Source organism: Pseudophryne corroboree, chromosome 9, assembly GCF_028390025.1.
Source record: "Pseudophryne corroboree isolate aPseCor3 chromosome 9, aPseCor3.hap2, whole genome shotgun sequence".
Taxonomy (NCBI): Eukaryota; Metazoa; Chordata; class Amphibia; order Anura; family Myobatrachidae; genus Pseudophryne; species Pseudophryne corroboree.
In genome coordinates this window covers 120,137,861-120,154,684 of record NC_086452.1, presented here as the reverse complement: position 1 = coordinate 120,154,684, position 16,824 = coordinate 120,137,861, and the positions used below count along the sequence as shown (strand labels likewise).

General features: G+C 45.0%; 1 protein-coding gene across 6 annotated transcripts in view; it reads left to right on the top strand.

Moving 5' to 3' along the window:
- Positions 1 to 253: 253 nt before the first annotated feature.
- CEP350 (centrosomal protein 350) overlaps positions 254 to 16,824 on the top strand; it is a 121,920-nt gene continuing 105,349 nt past the window's right edge. For 4 of the 6 annotated variants that reach the window (XM_063939803.1, XM_063939804.1, XM_063939802.1 and 1 more), the window contains exons 1-2: positions 254 to 425; positions 13,269 to 13,348. In XM_063939803.1, coding sequence (XP_063795873.1) covers positions 13,273 to 13,348 — 76 coding nt within the window. In that variant the 5' untranslated portion in view covers positions 254 to 425; positions 13,269 to 13,272. The other 2 variants (XM_063939801.1, XM_063939805.1) reach the window with 2 other exon arrangements.

Genomic DNA, 16,824 nt, shown 5'->3' with positions numbered 1-16,824 from the left:
GGGCCTGATTCAGGGATGCATGTAGCACACACAGCTGCATGTTCCACCTGTTTTGGCTAAAACAAAAACAAAGTTGTACACAGACTTTGGCCGAAAGAAAGCTAGGGAGAGAGACAGCTGTTTCCAACAAACAAAGGTGCAACAGTCTGCTTAAAGAAAGCTACTTTATGCCTCAACCAAGATGGCTCCCTCAGCAGTACATGTGACGCTAGGGCAGTGGGATCTCGCGAGATCTCCGCCACGAACGCAGCCTCCCTCCCGCCTGCTCTGGCGCGGCTAGAATGTCTGTTACGGCCCGGCAACAGCTTCCGCTCGGTGGCAGCCAATGAGACGCCAGACGCGGCCCCGGAAGCGGAAGCAGTTGTGGACTTGGAGGAGAAGAAGGCTAAAAGTGGCACCGAATCGCCTGTGGAGCGGGGGACGAGGTTAGTGTTTATATATGGAGACAGTGTGCCACTGGGGCCCACCATAGCCTGTACGTAGCCCATGGGATCTCCAGACTGACGCAGGTGCCACCGGCTCACCGATGAGGGTCTCCCCCTGTACTGTAACTGCTATGTGCTTCTGCATTTGCAGTGGAACTACATGTTCCAGAATGCCCAGCCTCCACAGCAGCTGCCTGTTTGTGATATGGGGATGGTATATCTGTCCTGGGGGAAGGTGGCACCAGCTGCTGGTATATGAGCTTTACATGTGTAATGATGTCCAATAGGCTGACACTGTTACACTACAGGAGCTCTATCATTACTGCCAGTTGCTGCCTGTACAGGGGAAGATAATGTGCATCCATTAGTGTGATCAACACCTGACATAAGAAGTTATGGAGAAAAAAAAATAGTTACAGGCTGATTCTGAAATATGACAAAACAAAAAAATAAACCTTCATTTTCATAGGATTGTCACAAGATTATCCACTATGTGTGAGCCCTGTATGAAAGGGAGCACTTTTACATTTTGTTTTGGAGAAATTTATATCCGTTATCTATAAAATTGAAACCTTTCTATGAATAAGCTTGCATTTGATTTAGTCAAGCTGTCAGTACTATTGACTCTTTGGGGGATATTCAATTGTTTGAAAAGTCAGTTGGGTGTCTGTTTTTTCCTGTCTATTAGATAGGAAAAAACAGACACCCAACTGACTTTTCAAACAGTTGAATATCCCCCTTTGTGTTGCTGTCTATAATTTTATTATGCGTATATAGGTGCAACCTCTTGTGCTGTGCTAGATGTATTGAAGGAGAAGTGCATTGTGTCAATTGCTTATTGATGTTTTCTCTATATCTTCTTTATTTATATTATTTAAAAAAAACCTCTGCTGTGTCTATACTTGTCACATTTATTTCTTCTCTCTTATTTGCAATGATTTAAATGGCAAAATTGTCTTTAGGGATCTAATGTGTCTTGATTTGTGTTACTGAATTTTTCAAGCTAGTATATTGTTATATGGAGCTAGATAACAGCTTTTGGAGTGGAAAATTAAGTTTGGACTGGTTGATGGGATTAGTTGGGCTGAATGACTATGCTCCTTGTTAAGTATAGAGTAGGTGCACTAGTCTGTGTGGATAGAGTGTATTTATAGGGGTATCCCTTACTTTTTGCCAGTCTGCACAGACACATTTTCATTTACACCAACTCGGATGTAGCACAGATCAGTTCTCATCCAGTTCTTTAGATATGACACATTGTGCTCCATCTAGTTGCACATAACTTTTATACTGAAAAATGTAGTTGCTTTTAACCCAGTAGATGTTTGCTTTATATCTTCTTGCTAAATAAAACTGATTTTATCGTGTTTATGACAAATATTGTCTTCAAGGGATATTGCATGGGAATGCCAAGCAAGTGTGTCACAATTTTCAAAACTAATGGATAAGAAGGAGCTACTGTTCCATTACATGTATGGCTAATATTTCATCTTATTATAGATAAGGCATCTCCCACTAATGTTATGATACTTCCACTTTTACACTCGCCTGTTGTTGTTGTTTTTTTTTTTTTTTTTTTTGTGTGTGTGTGTGGCTTTTTTAACATTGGTCCCCCTTTCATCAGTGATGTTGCTGTCTCGCTCACTGCCTAATTTCTTGGAAGTGCTGCAGCATCTCTGTTTATCAGGTTCTGGCTGCAGATGTCCTCACACAATAACTTCAACTTTGTTCATCATTAGCCACAAGCTGTGTGATGACTTAACAAGGTTCTCGGCCAACAAAACTATGCAGCGGCCTACTCTAAAAACAGGTCCTTAGACTAATTGTGTCAGGGACTCGAACTATGCAGATGAAGGAAGTCCCACAGTTCGGGTGAGGGAGATAACTAAACAACTAGATCCACGGTTGGTGAACTTTGTGATGCAATTTATAAAGCATTGATTTAATTTTTTTTGTAGGCAAAACCATTTGCTGCTGTCTTACAACAATATTGCCAAAAAAAAGCATGTTTGCAAAAACTTGGATCCAATAACATTACCCAACAGAGTCTAAGCTGTATTTATAGCCCTTATTCTATCTGTAAGCATTTGTTATATACACCTTTTAGTAGAGGGAATTCAATAATTGCAAGGCAGAGAGAAAGGATAATTTTAGATTGAGCTACGCAGTTAATTTGTGCAACATACAAAATAGACCCCTTTAAAGTTTTTATTCTTTTCCATTAGTTCTATTTTTCCCTAACCAGTAGACTGTTAATTTCAAAATCATATTACAATCTGTAGCTGCAGTGAGTGCTGATTCCTGATGCCACATGCAATAACTTTGCTAAGATCTAAATAATAAAAAATAATTATGTCTACAGTCAGCCTTTGTTGTCACCCTTTCATAATGCCGTCTTATTGGAGGTGATTGTCATTTAAATCTCTTTCATGTAGAATATCTAGTAACTGTATGAGTGTGTTAATCTGACTTTAGAAAGCTAATTGTGTTCTCTCCCTTGCCCAGCGTCTGAAAGCCGCATTTGCTCTACCACACCCTTCTACCAACATCAGAGACCTCGTGTCCACTGCCTCCATAAATTTCGCATATGTGTGAATTATGGGCTCAGTCACCTGTATTATTCATGTTTGGTCTAGCTTCATTTGCTCATCCACTTTTAGACCACAACCTGTCCTAATAGCTGAACCAATTTAGAGCTTTAGTAGGACCACTAGTGTTACATCAGAAGACTCGCCTTGTCGTGCTATATGGCAGAGTGTTCATACTGATTTCCCTCATTACATATATGAGCTGAAGCAGACAAAATCCCAAGAACTGCTCTGGCTTTTTAATTTAGGCCATAACCATCACTGTTCCTGTGCAGGGCAGAGAATGCATCATAAAAGTGGTACCATTGTTACTTTAAATCTCTTATGAGTTTTTTTTTCTCTTATCCTTTTAACTTAAAATCTGCTGCTTGACCGATAGTAGCAGTGAGATACCAACTATAGACCATGGTAAATTAAAATGGGGGTTATGCCTATGCGAAATATTAAAACTTCACTCAGAATGTGATGTTTATATAATTTTTAAGTATCCAGCACAGAGGAGCTTTTTCTGCTGCAGAACCGTTTGCCTTCTGTAGAGCGAAGCATTACATGGGATGTAGTACTTCACCAGGCACCATACTATGGGCAGGTAGTACCAGGCGTTTACAGAATACAGTTCACACATTGTTGAAAGGTGTTGGAAAAATGTCTAAAAGTGTGTGTTATGATATGTCAACATGGTCAAAATGTCGACAGTTACCATTTTGACATATAATTTTTGACTATTTAAGCCTAACCCTAAATATGGGATCCAGTCTCTAGGTCGACAGTCAATAGATCGACCATGTTTAGGTCAACCACTATTGGTCGACAGTAACTAGGTCAACAGGGTTTCTAGGTCGACCTACTAACCATTGACCTTACGTACCACACCCCTAAATATAACACTAAAATGAAATGTCAACATTTTGACTATGTTGACATTCTGACCGAATACCATCTGAATAAGGTTTCTCCAGCTGTACGGATAGATGAATCTACTTGCACATGCTTTTATATGTATACTGATATCCACATTTCTGCCTTGTGAGTGAAATTGGCTTTAAGCTCCTCAGTTTATCAGTTACATACACTATAATGGGTAACTGTATGACAAAGCGCTACAATATTATTGCAACAACGTAACACAGAAATATCTTTGCTATCCGCTAAGTTGCAGTGTAGCGATTACAGATGGTAGGGAAATATTGTGTTCCTGACTACTATAGTTATACTATATATGAATGTAGGGCCGGATTCGTTTACGTACCTCTCTGATGGGTAGAAAATCTGTGCATGAGCAACTCTCTTTCTGCAACTACGGTCATCGTGCCTCTAAGCCACATCATGATTGGGGAATGGGCAGCGACAGCCAGTATTCCCAAAAGTGGGGGCATGTTGGCCCAGTTTTTTGTGAGTGGCAAGGCCTATGCCTAAAGGCTGGTACACACTAGGTCAGTGGTTCCCAAACTATGTGCCGTGGCTCCCTGGGGTGCCTCGGGACACTTGCCGGTGTGCCCGGGCTTGGTGGTCCAGGACCAATTCAAATTATGTATGATCAATATAATAGGCAAAACCAGTGCTGGTGGCAGCCAGTCATAAAATATGGGGACAAACAGAAGCAAAGCTTGTCCCTCACCGCACAATTGACCCTAAGGATGACATATAAACACAATCTACTTAATTTAATATTTCTTTCTAAATTTCTCAATAAGAAATTTTTGGCCTTGGGGTGCCGTGAAAAAAAATTCTGATACTCTAGGACGCCGTGATTAAAAAAAGTTTGTAAACCACTGCACTAGGTGATGAAGTAAGTGATATTGCTAATTTTTACCCTCCTTAACGATATCGCTTACTATATCGCCCAGTGTGTATGCCGTTAATGACCCTCGGTGTCGGCCGTGTATGCAGCTCAATTTGTAATCATCTTCCAAAGCTGCATGCACAGCCTGGCTGCGGCATGACATCACTGTGCAATATCACAGTGTGTACGCCCACGTCAGGCGGCCTGGGCTGGGAGGGGGGCACACTAGGTGATGTCGATCATGGAGCACATCGCCTAGTGTTGTGCTCACCTTAAATCTTCTGATGCATATTTACTGACCTCGGCTATGGAGCTGAGAGGGCCATTCTGAGTAACTTTAAGGTACATTCCAGATTTTCATTCCAACCAGATAATCTTAGTGTGTCCCCAACCTTAAGGGGGGTACTCACGTAGCGATCGCTGCTTACAATCTAAGCAATCTGACTAGATAGCTTAGATTTTAAGCAGCGATCACTCCGTGTGTACCCCTCATAGCGATGCGCAGCCCCGCGCATCGCTATCGCTGGTGCTAGATTGGCCTGCATGTAGGCCAATCTAGCAGGTCGCTCACTTCACCCGCTGGGTGAAATGAGCGGCCCCGCACGCTCAGCACACATCGCGCTGTGCTGAGTGATTCGCTCAGCACACATCTCTCCCTAGATCTGCCCGTGAATACGGGCCTTTAGGCTCACTCAGATGACCAATGGAATGGTAATCTGATGCTGCGTCTACGGACCTGCGATGCCTGGAGTGGGTGTCTTTTTTTTTTTTTTCTTTTTCTTTTTTTTCCTTCTTTCCTTTTTTATCGCTGCTGTGTCTTTGGATGTAAATAGCATCCATCTCTGAATAAGGCAGACAATATGCAGAACAGTTAATAAGAATTAATTGCGAATCCTGTAATCAAGTGTACTTTTATTTTATTTATTTTTTTGTAGCAGGAAGTTTTGTATATGTTTAACATGAAGCTCATTGTTCTAGGAGTTTGTCTAGTAACTTTAGAGTGTAGTGTTCTCACTTCAAAAACCCATTTATATAGCTGCCTCCTGTTTGCTGGTAGGAGAGTGTAATCTGATTTTAGTCTGAGCCAATCACCTAGCTTTTTGGTGGTCACGTGATGGCATTTAGGGGTTCAGGATTTTATTCTTGGAAGTTCCAAAGCCTCTATTTACTACATCATATGTGTGAATGCCATGGGTATTGCATGAAGCTTATACCCCTTTCACACAGAGAGGCAAATTCCCGGGTGAAGCAGTTTTACCTGGTAATTTGCCGATAAACACGGGTACTTCGACCCAGGAATTTACCAGGGTTGGAGACCCGGGAATTTCGACCCTTGTAGACCCTTTCACACAGACAAAATACCAGTGTTGATCTGCAAATTACAGGGTATAAATTCTTGACCCGTGATTTGCTTGTCTGTGTGAAAGGGGGGTCAGGCAGGGACCGGCAAAACTACCCGGCACTGGAATGCCGGGTAATTCAGACATTTCTGTCTGAAAAGGGTATTAGAAAATTGTTCATTTCCAAATATTTATTTATTAACCGTTTCTTATATAGCGCAGCATATTCCGTTGTGCTTTGCTAATAGCATCTTTAAGTAAAAGTCTATAGAAAAATGAACCTCTCCACATGTCTTCTTATACTTAATTAGAATTTAAAAGGGAAGTAAATCGGATCCGGGTAATTATAGACGAGTAAGTCTTACATCTATTGTGGGGAAAGTACTGAAAGGTATTTTAAGGGGCAGTATGCAGAAGTTCCTTGAAGCCAATAAGTTTATTAATAGGAACCAACATGGATTTGTGAAGGTTAGATCATGTCAAACAAACTTATTAGGCTTTTATGAAACAGCGCAAACCTAGATCAGGGAAAAGAGATGGATGTAATCTTTTTAGACTTTGCTAAAGCTTTCGAACACAGTACCGCACATGAGATTTATCTACAAGCTACAAGAACTAGGGCTAGGAAGCACAATATGCACTTAGGTCAGAAATTGACCAGATAATTGGGAGCAGCGCGTTGTGGTAAATGGAACTTTTTCAAATTGGACTGAAGTACTAAGTGGTGTGCCACAAGGGTCTGTACTTGGACCGCTATTGTTCAACATTTTCATAAATGATCTAGCAGTAGGCTTAGAGAGCATGGTGTCAATTTTTGCAGACGATACCAAACTGTGCAAGGTTATAAATTCGGAGGGGGATGCTGAGTCTCTTAAGAATGATTTTATTTAAACTGGAAGCATGGGCAGCAAAATGGAGAATGAGGTTCAATACAGACAAGTGTAAGGTAATGCTCTTTGGTAGCAAGAACAAAAATACCACCTACATACTAAATGCGGTAAAACTAGGGGATTTTGTACTGGAAAAAGACTCAGGTGTTCACATGCAGTAGATAACAAGCTTAGCAGTAGTACCCAAAGTAGGATTGCAGCAAAGAAGGCACACAAGGTATTAGCATGTGTAAAGCGTGGAATTAATGCAAGGGATGAGTGTGTTATAATCAGGGCCGGCGATAGGTGGGTGTCAAAGGGGACACCTGTACCGGGTCCCAAGGATTAGAGGGGCCCCAAGTATATACTGCTTAGTGCCCGGCAGAGATGTGAGTCATCTTGTCCACATAGCCAGCAATCTGTAGGCGGTGTGGGCCTCTCACACACTGTGACTGTACGGCATGAGAGTCCGGGTCTAGCACTGTTGCAGGCAGTTACGGGACATGGCAGCAGCTTCACTGGCCAGGATTCCTGTGCCCTGCGCCGGCCTCTTCTGGTGATGTACGTGGGCCACATGGTACTCGCTGTGCAGTGTTCGAGTCTGGGTGCTGGGGAGTGCAGCGCAGGTTAGTCTCTCCCCAAGGAAAGAGTGGATTGATGAGGGGATACAGGGCTTTGGGATGGGTGAGGGAGCTGGGAATGCAGCATGGAGTCATTGGGGAGACACAGTGGTACAAGTATAAATTTTTTCTTGGTGGTACTGATAGTAAAAATGGGCATGGTCACATGTCATGAGGGGCGTGGTTACAAAAAGCTATGGGAGTGGTTACATGACAATAGGGGCATGGCCACATTATTTCACACCCCGTAATGCACATTACACATTATGCCACACACCGTAATGCCCATTACACATTATGCCACACACGTAATGCCCATTACACATTATGCCACACACGTAATGCCCATTACACATTATGCCACACACTGTAATGCCCATTACACATTATGCCACACACTAATGCCCATTACACATTATGCCACACACTGTAATGCCCATTACACATTATGCCACACACCATAATGCCCATTACACATTATGCCACACACAGTTATGCCACTGACACCATTTTACAAAAATTCCCCTTATAAATTATGCCCTAGTGGTGAGCTGGTAGTACTGCGTATCACCACTATATTTTTTTAATGGTACTCCGTACCACCTCGTACCACCCTACTTTCAGCACTGGGGAGAGATAGACAGTGGGGTGTGTGGGAGGAAGGAGAGAGGAAGACACAGACTGTGGTGTATGTGGGGGAAGAAGGGACTATATACATTTATTAACAGTTTGTTATATAGCGCAGTAAATTCCGTTGCGCTTTAATATAGCAGTTTAGCAGCACTCCATTCAAAACTGGTTTGTTAGATGGCCGGTGCCCTCCAATAGTAACAGCATGGTTACCAAACATATAGTGTAGCAGTCGTCGGTACGCACGGCTCCATGAAAAACAACAGACTAAGTCACGGTAGTCAACGTTTCAATGTTTGTAGAGCAACATATTCATCAGGACAATCCTGCTGAAAATGATGCTCTACAAACATTGAAATGTTGACTACCGCGACTGAGTCTGTCATTTTTCATGGAGCCGTGCGTGCCACCGACTGCTACACACACACACACACACACACACACACACACACACACACACACACACACACACACACACACACACACACACACACACACACATATATGGGTGGTCTTCTGTTTGCCGGCGGTCGGGCTCCCGGCGCTCAGTATACCGGCGCCGGGAGCCCGACAGCCGGCATACCGACACTTATTTTCCCTCGTGGGGGTCCACGACCCCCATAGAGGGAGAATAAAATAGTGTAGCGCGCCCGCAAGGGGCTCATTTGCGCTCGCCAAGCTGTCGGTAAGCCGGCGGTCGGGCTCCCGGCGCCGGGATGCTGGTCGCCGGGAGCCCGACCGCCGGCCAGCTGTAGTGAACCCATATATATATATACACACACACATACACACTGCTCAAAAAAATAAAGGGAACACTAAAATAACACATCCTAGATCTGAATGAATGAAATATTCTTATTAAATACTTTGTTCTTTACATAGTTGAATGTGCTGACAACAAAATCACACAAAAATTATCGATGGAAATCAAATTTATTAACCCATGGAGGTCTGGATTTGGAGTCACCCTCAAAATTAAAGTGGAAAAACACACTACAGGCTGATCCAACTTTGATGTAATGTCCTTAAAACATGTCAAAATGAGGCTCAGTAGTGTCTGTGGCCTCCTCGTGCCTGTATGACCTCCCTACAACGCCTGGGCATGCTCCTGATGAGGTGGCGGATGGTCTCCTGAGGGATCTCCTCCCAGACCTGGACTAAAGCATCCGCCAACTCCTGGACAGTCTGTGGTGCAACGTGGCATTGGTGGATGGAGCGAGACATGATGTCCCAGATGTGCTCAATTGGATTCAGGTCTGGGGAACGGGCGGGCCAGTCCATAGCATCAATGCCTTCGTCTTGCAGGAACTGCTGACACATTCCAGCCAAATGAGTTCTAGCATTGTCTTGCATTAGGAGGAACCCAGGGCCAACCGCACCAGCATATGGTCTCACAAGGGGTCTGAGGATCTCATCTCGGTACCTAATGGCAGTCAGGCTACCTCTGGCGAGCACATGGAGGGCTGTGCAGCCCCCCAAAGAAATGCCACCCCACACCATTACTGACCCACTGCCAAACCGGTCATGCTGGAGGATGTTGCAGGCAGCAGAACATTCTCCTTGGCGTCTCCAGACTCATCACGTCTGTCACATGTGCTCAGTGAGAACCTGCTTTCATCTGTGAAGAGCACAGGGCGCCAGTGGCGAATTTGCCAATATTGGTGTTCTCTGGCAAATGCCAAACGTCCTGCACGGTGTTGGGCTGTAAGCACAACCCCCACCTGTGGGCGTCGGGCCCTCATACCACCCTCATGGAGTCTGTTTCTGATCGTTTGAGTAGACACATGCACATTTGTGGCTTGCTGGAGGTCATTTTGCAGGGCTCTGGCAGTGCTCCTCCTGTTCCTCCTTGCACAAAGGCGGAGGTAGTGGTCCTGCTGCTGGGTTGTTGCCTTCCTACGACCTCCTCCATGTCTCCTGATGTACTGGCCTGTCTCCTGGTAGCGCCTCCATGCTCTGGACACTACGCTGACAGACACAGCAAACCTTCTTGCCACAGCTCGCATTGATGTGCCATCCTGGATGAGCTGCACTACCTGAGCCACTTGTGTGGGTTGTAGGGAGGTCATACAGGCACGAGGAGGCCACACACACTACTGAGCCTCATTTTGACTTGTTTTAAGGACATTACATCAAAGCTGGATGAGCCTGTAGTGTGTTTTTCCACTTTAATTTTGAGGGTGACTATATATATATATATATATATATATATATATATATATATATATATATATATATATATATATATAATAATATATCAGTCGGTGGCACGCACGGCTCCATGAAAAATGACAAAGACTCAGTCACGGTAGTCAACGTTTCAATGTTTGTAGAGCATCTTTTTCAGCAGGATTGTCCTGATGAAAATTTTGCTCTACAAACATTGAAACGTTGACTACCGTGACTGAGTCTGATGTTTATCATGGAGCCGTGCGTGCCACCGACTGCTACATACATAGAGATAGATTTTCTCTCTCTCTTTCTCTTTCTCTCTCTCTCTCTCTCTCTCTCTCTCTCTCTCTCTCTCTCTCTCTCTCTCTATATATATATATATATATATATATATATATATATATATATATAATATATATATATATAAAATCTGAGGGGCCCTGGTTATACTCCCATTATATAAATCCCTAGTGAGGCCACATCTCAAATACTGTGCACGATTTGGGCACCATGGGGGTCATTCTGACCCGTTTGCACGCTGCAGTTTGTTGCAGCTGTGCGAACGGGTCAGAACTGTGCATGCACGGCGGACACATTGCGCACATGCGTCGTTGCCCGGCGACATCCGTCGCCAGCAGAAAAAGTGATTGCAGCGGCGATCGCAAGAAGACTGACAGGCGGGAGGCGTTCCTGGGCGTCAACTGACCATTTTCCAGACTGGGTGAGGCGAACGCAGGCGTGTCCAGGGGTTTGGAGGGCAGATGTCTGACGTCAATTCCGGGACCTTCTTCGCTGGATCCGTCGCACAGGGTAAGTAAGTCTGACCCTGGTCTTGTTTTGAAGGAAACTTTTTTTTTTTTAAGCATAGCAGGGCTGCACAAGCGAGCGCAGCCCTGCTATGCTAAAATACACTCCCCAATAGGCGGCGTCTAGTTGATCGCACGAGCAGCAAAAAGTTGCTACATGCGATCAACTCGGAATGAGGGCCCATACTACAAAAAGGATATCCTGGAACTAGAAAAGGTTCAGAGGTGGGCGACCAAATTGATTAGGGGGTTGTAGACGCTAGAATACGAGGAAAGGCTTGCTAATCTAGGCATGTTCACACTGGAAAAGAGGAGCTTAAGAGGGGACATGATTACATTTACAAATATATAAGGGGACAATACACAGAGCTTGCGGGTTATCTGTTTTTGGTAAGATCAGCACAGAGGACACAGGGACATCCGCTTAGGTTAGAGAAGATGAGATTTCGCACACAGATACAAAAAGGTTTCTTCACAGTAAGGTCAATACGTGTTTGGAATTCCCTGCCTGAGAGTAGTAATGGCGGACTCGTCATTACTTTTAAGAATGGGCTAGATAAATTCTTAATGGATAAGGATATACTGGGTTATGGTGGGTAGATCACGCACTATTTTAAAAAAAATATATATAAAAAAGAGGAATAAACATAATGGCCATCATTCACAACATATAATATTAGTCCTAAAAATAATACAGTGTAGGAGATCGCTAATAGGTTGAACTCGATGGACAAATTGTCTTTTTTTTCAACCACAGAAACTATGTTACTATGTTAGAATGACTCCTGTTAAAGAAATACACCTCATTCTTACAGAGTGCTGCAGTTTTAACTAAAGCCCCGTACACACGGGGGAGATGTGTGCTGAGCGATCTAGCACGGACCACTCAGCACACATCTCTCGTCCCGCTCAGCACAGCGCGATGTGTACTGAGCGAGGGGGGGGGAGGGTCACTAATTTCACCCTGCGGTGGTGAAATGAGCGATCTCACTAGACTTGCCAAATCTAGAGCCAGCGATAGCGACACGCGGGACCACACATCGCTGTATCGCCGGCACCCTACACACGGAGAGATCAGGCTTGATTCCTAAGCAATCTAGTCGGATTGCTTAGAATTTAAGCACGGATCTCTCTGTGTGTACCCCCCTTAACACTTATATGCACAATCTCTTTAATTATGCAAATAAGCATAAGTAAAATGAAGTACGACCTCCCTTCTAGATGCATTACTATTTTAGCTTCCACTTTCCTCTGTGCAGTATCACTGGTATAGCTGCATCCACCCTGTGACAAATGGAAGGGAGAATGCAAGTGTAGGTTCACACATGTTTATATTTTGCAGTCCATTAGGATTTTGTAATGCTGGGTACACACTGGTAGATGCATCTGCAGATATATCTATGGACGGACCGGGCAGTGTGTTGAGCATACACACTGCTCGATCCGTCGGGACTGACGTTACGAACTGGGCGGGTGTTTACATGCGCCCGCCCAGTTCAGCTGTCAGTCACCACCGGCGACTGCAGCAAGTGTAGATATATTGGCCGTCGGCTGTGCTGCAGGGTCGACGCAATATGTCTGTGAACGACAGCGTTCGCAGACATATCGCTTGTACATACTGGCCGACGGACCCGCGATATATCGGCCAGTGTGTACGCACCATAACTTGCTTGTTTTATTGTAGTAAGGAAAAATATTTTACTACAGACATTGGTCACCACTAAAAGGTCAAAGGGCACAGCATATCATAATGCACAGATTACAGTTAAGATAGTTGGCATAAGCATCTGCTAGTATGTCATGTTACGCACTTGCTGGCCAGTGTCCCCCATTAAACCTCTAGCATCCGAGAGTGTCCATTTGATCCTTATCCATGGCAGCTGTTGAAGAGAGCTTCCAACCCGTGGATCTTATAACAGCTTGGTCTGCACTATGCTTTATATGGGAAGGGGATTGTTAGGAGGGAGTTTGTAACTCACTTTATGCACTTAAGACTTTGCTCATTCATCTGCACAATTTATTCTATCAATTATAGATGAATGGCTGAGAAGAATTTATGGAGGACAGCAAAGTTTTCCCAGAGGCCTTCACATCCACAGCCCCATGCTATTCCAGGTAGGCCAGCAGTTGTTCTCTTCTCTGGGCAACCTGTTTGTTTGTGTGAAGAATAGTTTTAGTTTTTACTAGGAGATCTATGTAAGCCATAAGGACAGAATCCCACTGACATTATTACTATAGCATTGACATGCATTTGTTATTAGCATTATTACATGTAGGTTTTCACAATGCATTTATTTTTTACTTTATGGTTTATGTTTCTGCTGTTTGCAAGCAGTAGAATACCTATTGTTCCCACTGGGCTGTTTCAGCAGGGTGTCAGTCTGCCCTATTTTAGCACACCATGCAGGATCATTAATCACCCTCGTGTGTATGGAAAATAAAAGTGGCAGCGCATGTTACATTGTAGCGGTCTACTCCCTGCCCACTTCTGAAACTGGAACACAGTTTCTAACCTGTGTGAATGGAATTGCGGAACACGGACTGTAAATCGGGATTCACGTCTGTCTGCGTAACAGAGCATGATGAAGAGTGAAAGAACAGGGTATACAGTGAGCCTGTGCTGCTTACACTATTTCCTTAGTAGAAGAACAGACTTATTTTTTACTGGTACTAAAAACACTGCCTCCTAAGAAGTATTAATCTAATTTCTCTAACGTCCTAAGTGGATGCTGGGGACTCCGTAAGGACCATGGGGAATAGCGGCTCCGCAGGAGACTGGGCACATCTAAAGAAAGCTTTAGGACTATCTGGTGTGCACTGGCTCCTCCCCCAATGACCCTCCTCCAAGCCTCAGTTAGATCTCTGTGCCCGAACGAGAAGGGTGCACACTAGGGGCTCTCCTGAGCTTCTTAGTGAAAGTTTTAGTTTAGGTTTTTTATTTTCAGTGAGACCTGCTGGCAACAGGCTCACTGCATCGAGGGACTAAGGGGAGAAGAAGCGAACTCACCTGCGTGCAGAGTGGATTGGGCTTCTTAGGCTACTGGACATTAGCTCCAGAGGGACGATCACAGGCCCAGCTTGGATGGGTCCCAGAGCCGCGCCGCCGCCCCCCTTACAGAGTCAGAAGGCAGAAGAGGTCCGGAAAATCGGCGGCAGAAGACGTCCTGTCTTCAACAAGGTAGCGCACAGCACTGCAGCTGTGCGCCATTGCTCTCAGCACACTTCACACTCCGGTCACTGAGGGTGCAGGGCGCTGGGGGGGGCGCCCTGAGACGCAATAATCAACACCTTGGATGGCAAAAAAATGCATCACATATAGCTCCTGGGCTATATGGATGCATTTAACCCCTGCCAAAATACATAAAAAAACGGGAGATAAGGCCGCCGATAAGGGGGCGGAGCCTATCTCCTCAGCACACTGGCGCCATTTTCCCTCACAGCTCCGTTGGAGGGAAGCTCCCTGGCTCTCCCCTGCAGTCATTACACTACAGAAAGGGTTAAAAAAAGAGAGGGGGGCACAAATTAGGCGCAGTATTAACTATACAGCAGCTATAAGGGGAAAAACACTTATATAAGGTTATCCCTGTATATATATAGCGCTCTGGTGTGTGCTGGCAAACTCTCCCTCTGTCTCCCCAAAGGGCTAGTGGGGTCCTGTCCTCAATCAGAGCATTCCCTGTGTGTGTGCTGTATGTCGGTACTTTTGTGTCGACATGTATGAGGAGAAAAATGATGTGGAGACGGAGCAGATTGCCTGTAATAGTGATGTCACCCCCTAGGGGGTCGACACCTGAGTGGATGAACTGTTGGAAGAAATTACGTGACAGTGTCAGCTCTGTATAAAAGACAGTGGTTGACATGAGACAGCCGGCTACTCAGCTTGTGCCTGTCCAGACGTCTCATAGGCCGTCAGGGCCTCTAAAGCGCCCGTTACCTCAGATGGCAGATATAGACGCCGACACGGATACTGACTCCAGTGTCGACGGTGAAGAGACAAATGTGACTTCCAGTAGGGCCACACGTTACATGATTGAGGCAATGAAAAATGTTTTACACATTTCTGATAATACGAGTACCACCAAAAAAGGGGTATTATGTTCGGGGAGGAAAAACTACCTGTAGTTTTCCTGAATCTGAGAAATTAAATGAGGTGTGTGATGATGCGTGGGTTTCCCCCGATAACAACTGATAATTTCTCTATCGTCCTAGTGGATGCTGGGGTTCCTGAAAGGACCATGGGGAATAGCGGCTCCGCAGGAGACAGGGCACAAAAGTAAAGCTTTCCGATCAGGTGGTGTGCACTGGCTCCTCCCCCTATGACCCTCCTCCAAGCCAGTTAGATTTTTGTGCCCGGCCGAGAAGGGTGCAATCTAGGTGGCTCTCCTAAAGAGCTGCTTAGAAAAGTTTAGCTTAGGTTTTTTATTTTACAGTGAGTCCTGCTGGCAACAGGATCACTGCAACGAGGGACTTAGGGGAGAAGAAGTGAACTCACCTGCGTGCAGGATGGATTGGCTTCTTGGCTACTGGACATCAGCTCCAGAGGGACGATCACAGGTACAGCCTGGATGGTCACCGGAGCCTTGCCGCCGGCCCCCTTGCAGATGCTGAAGTAAGAAGAGGTCCAGAATCGGCGGCAGAAGACTCCTCAGTCTTCTAAAGGTAGCGCACAGCACCGCAGCTGTGCGCCATTTTCCTCTCAGCACACTTCACACGGCAGTCACTGAGGGTGCAGGGCGCTGGGAGGGGGGCGCCCTGGGAGGCAAAATGAATACCTATTTTGGCTAAAAATACCTCACATATAGCCTCCGGAGGCTATATGGAGATATTTAACCCCTGCCAGAATCCGTTAAGAGCGGGAGACGAGGCCGCCGAAAAAGGGGCGGGGCCTATCTCCTCAGCACACAGCGCCATTTTCCCTCACAGAAAGGCTGGAGGGAAGGCTCCCAGGCTCTCCCCTGCACTGCACTACAGAAACAGGGTTAAAACAGAGAGGGGGGGCACTAATTTGGCGTTAGAAATATATAAAAAAGATGCTATAAGGGAAAACACTTATATAAGGTTGTCCCTATATAATTATAGCGTTTTTGGTGTGTGCTGGTAAACTCTCCCTCTGTCTCTCCAAAGGGCTAGTGGGTCCTGTCCTCTATCAGAGCATTCCCTGTGTGTGTGCTGTGTGTCGGTACGTGTGTGTCGACATGTATGAGGACGATGTTGGTGAGGAGGCGGAGCAATTGCCTGTAATGGTGATGTCACTCTCTAGGGAGTCGACACCGGAATGGATGGCTTATTTAGGGAATTACGTGATAATGTCAACACGCTGCAAGGTCGGTTGACGACATGAGACGGCCGACAAACAATTAGTACCGGTCCAGACGTCTCAAAAACACCGTCAGGGGTTTTAAAACGCCCGTTTACTTTAGTCGGTCGACACAGACACAGACAGGGACACTGAATCCAGTGTCGACGGTGAATAAACAAACGTATTCCTTATTAGGGCCACACGTTAAAGGCAATGAAGGAGGTGTTTCATATTTCTGATACTACAAGTACCACAAAAGAGGGTATTATGTGGGATGTGAAAAAACTACCGT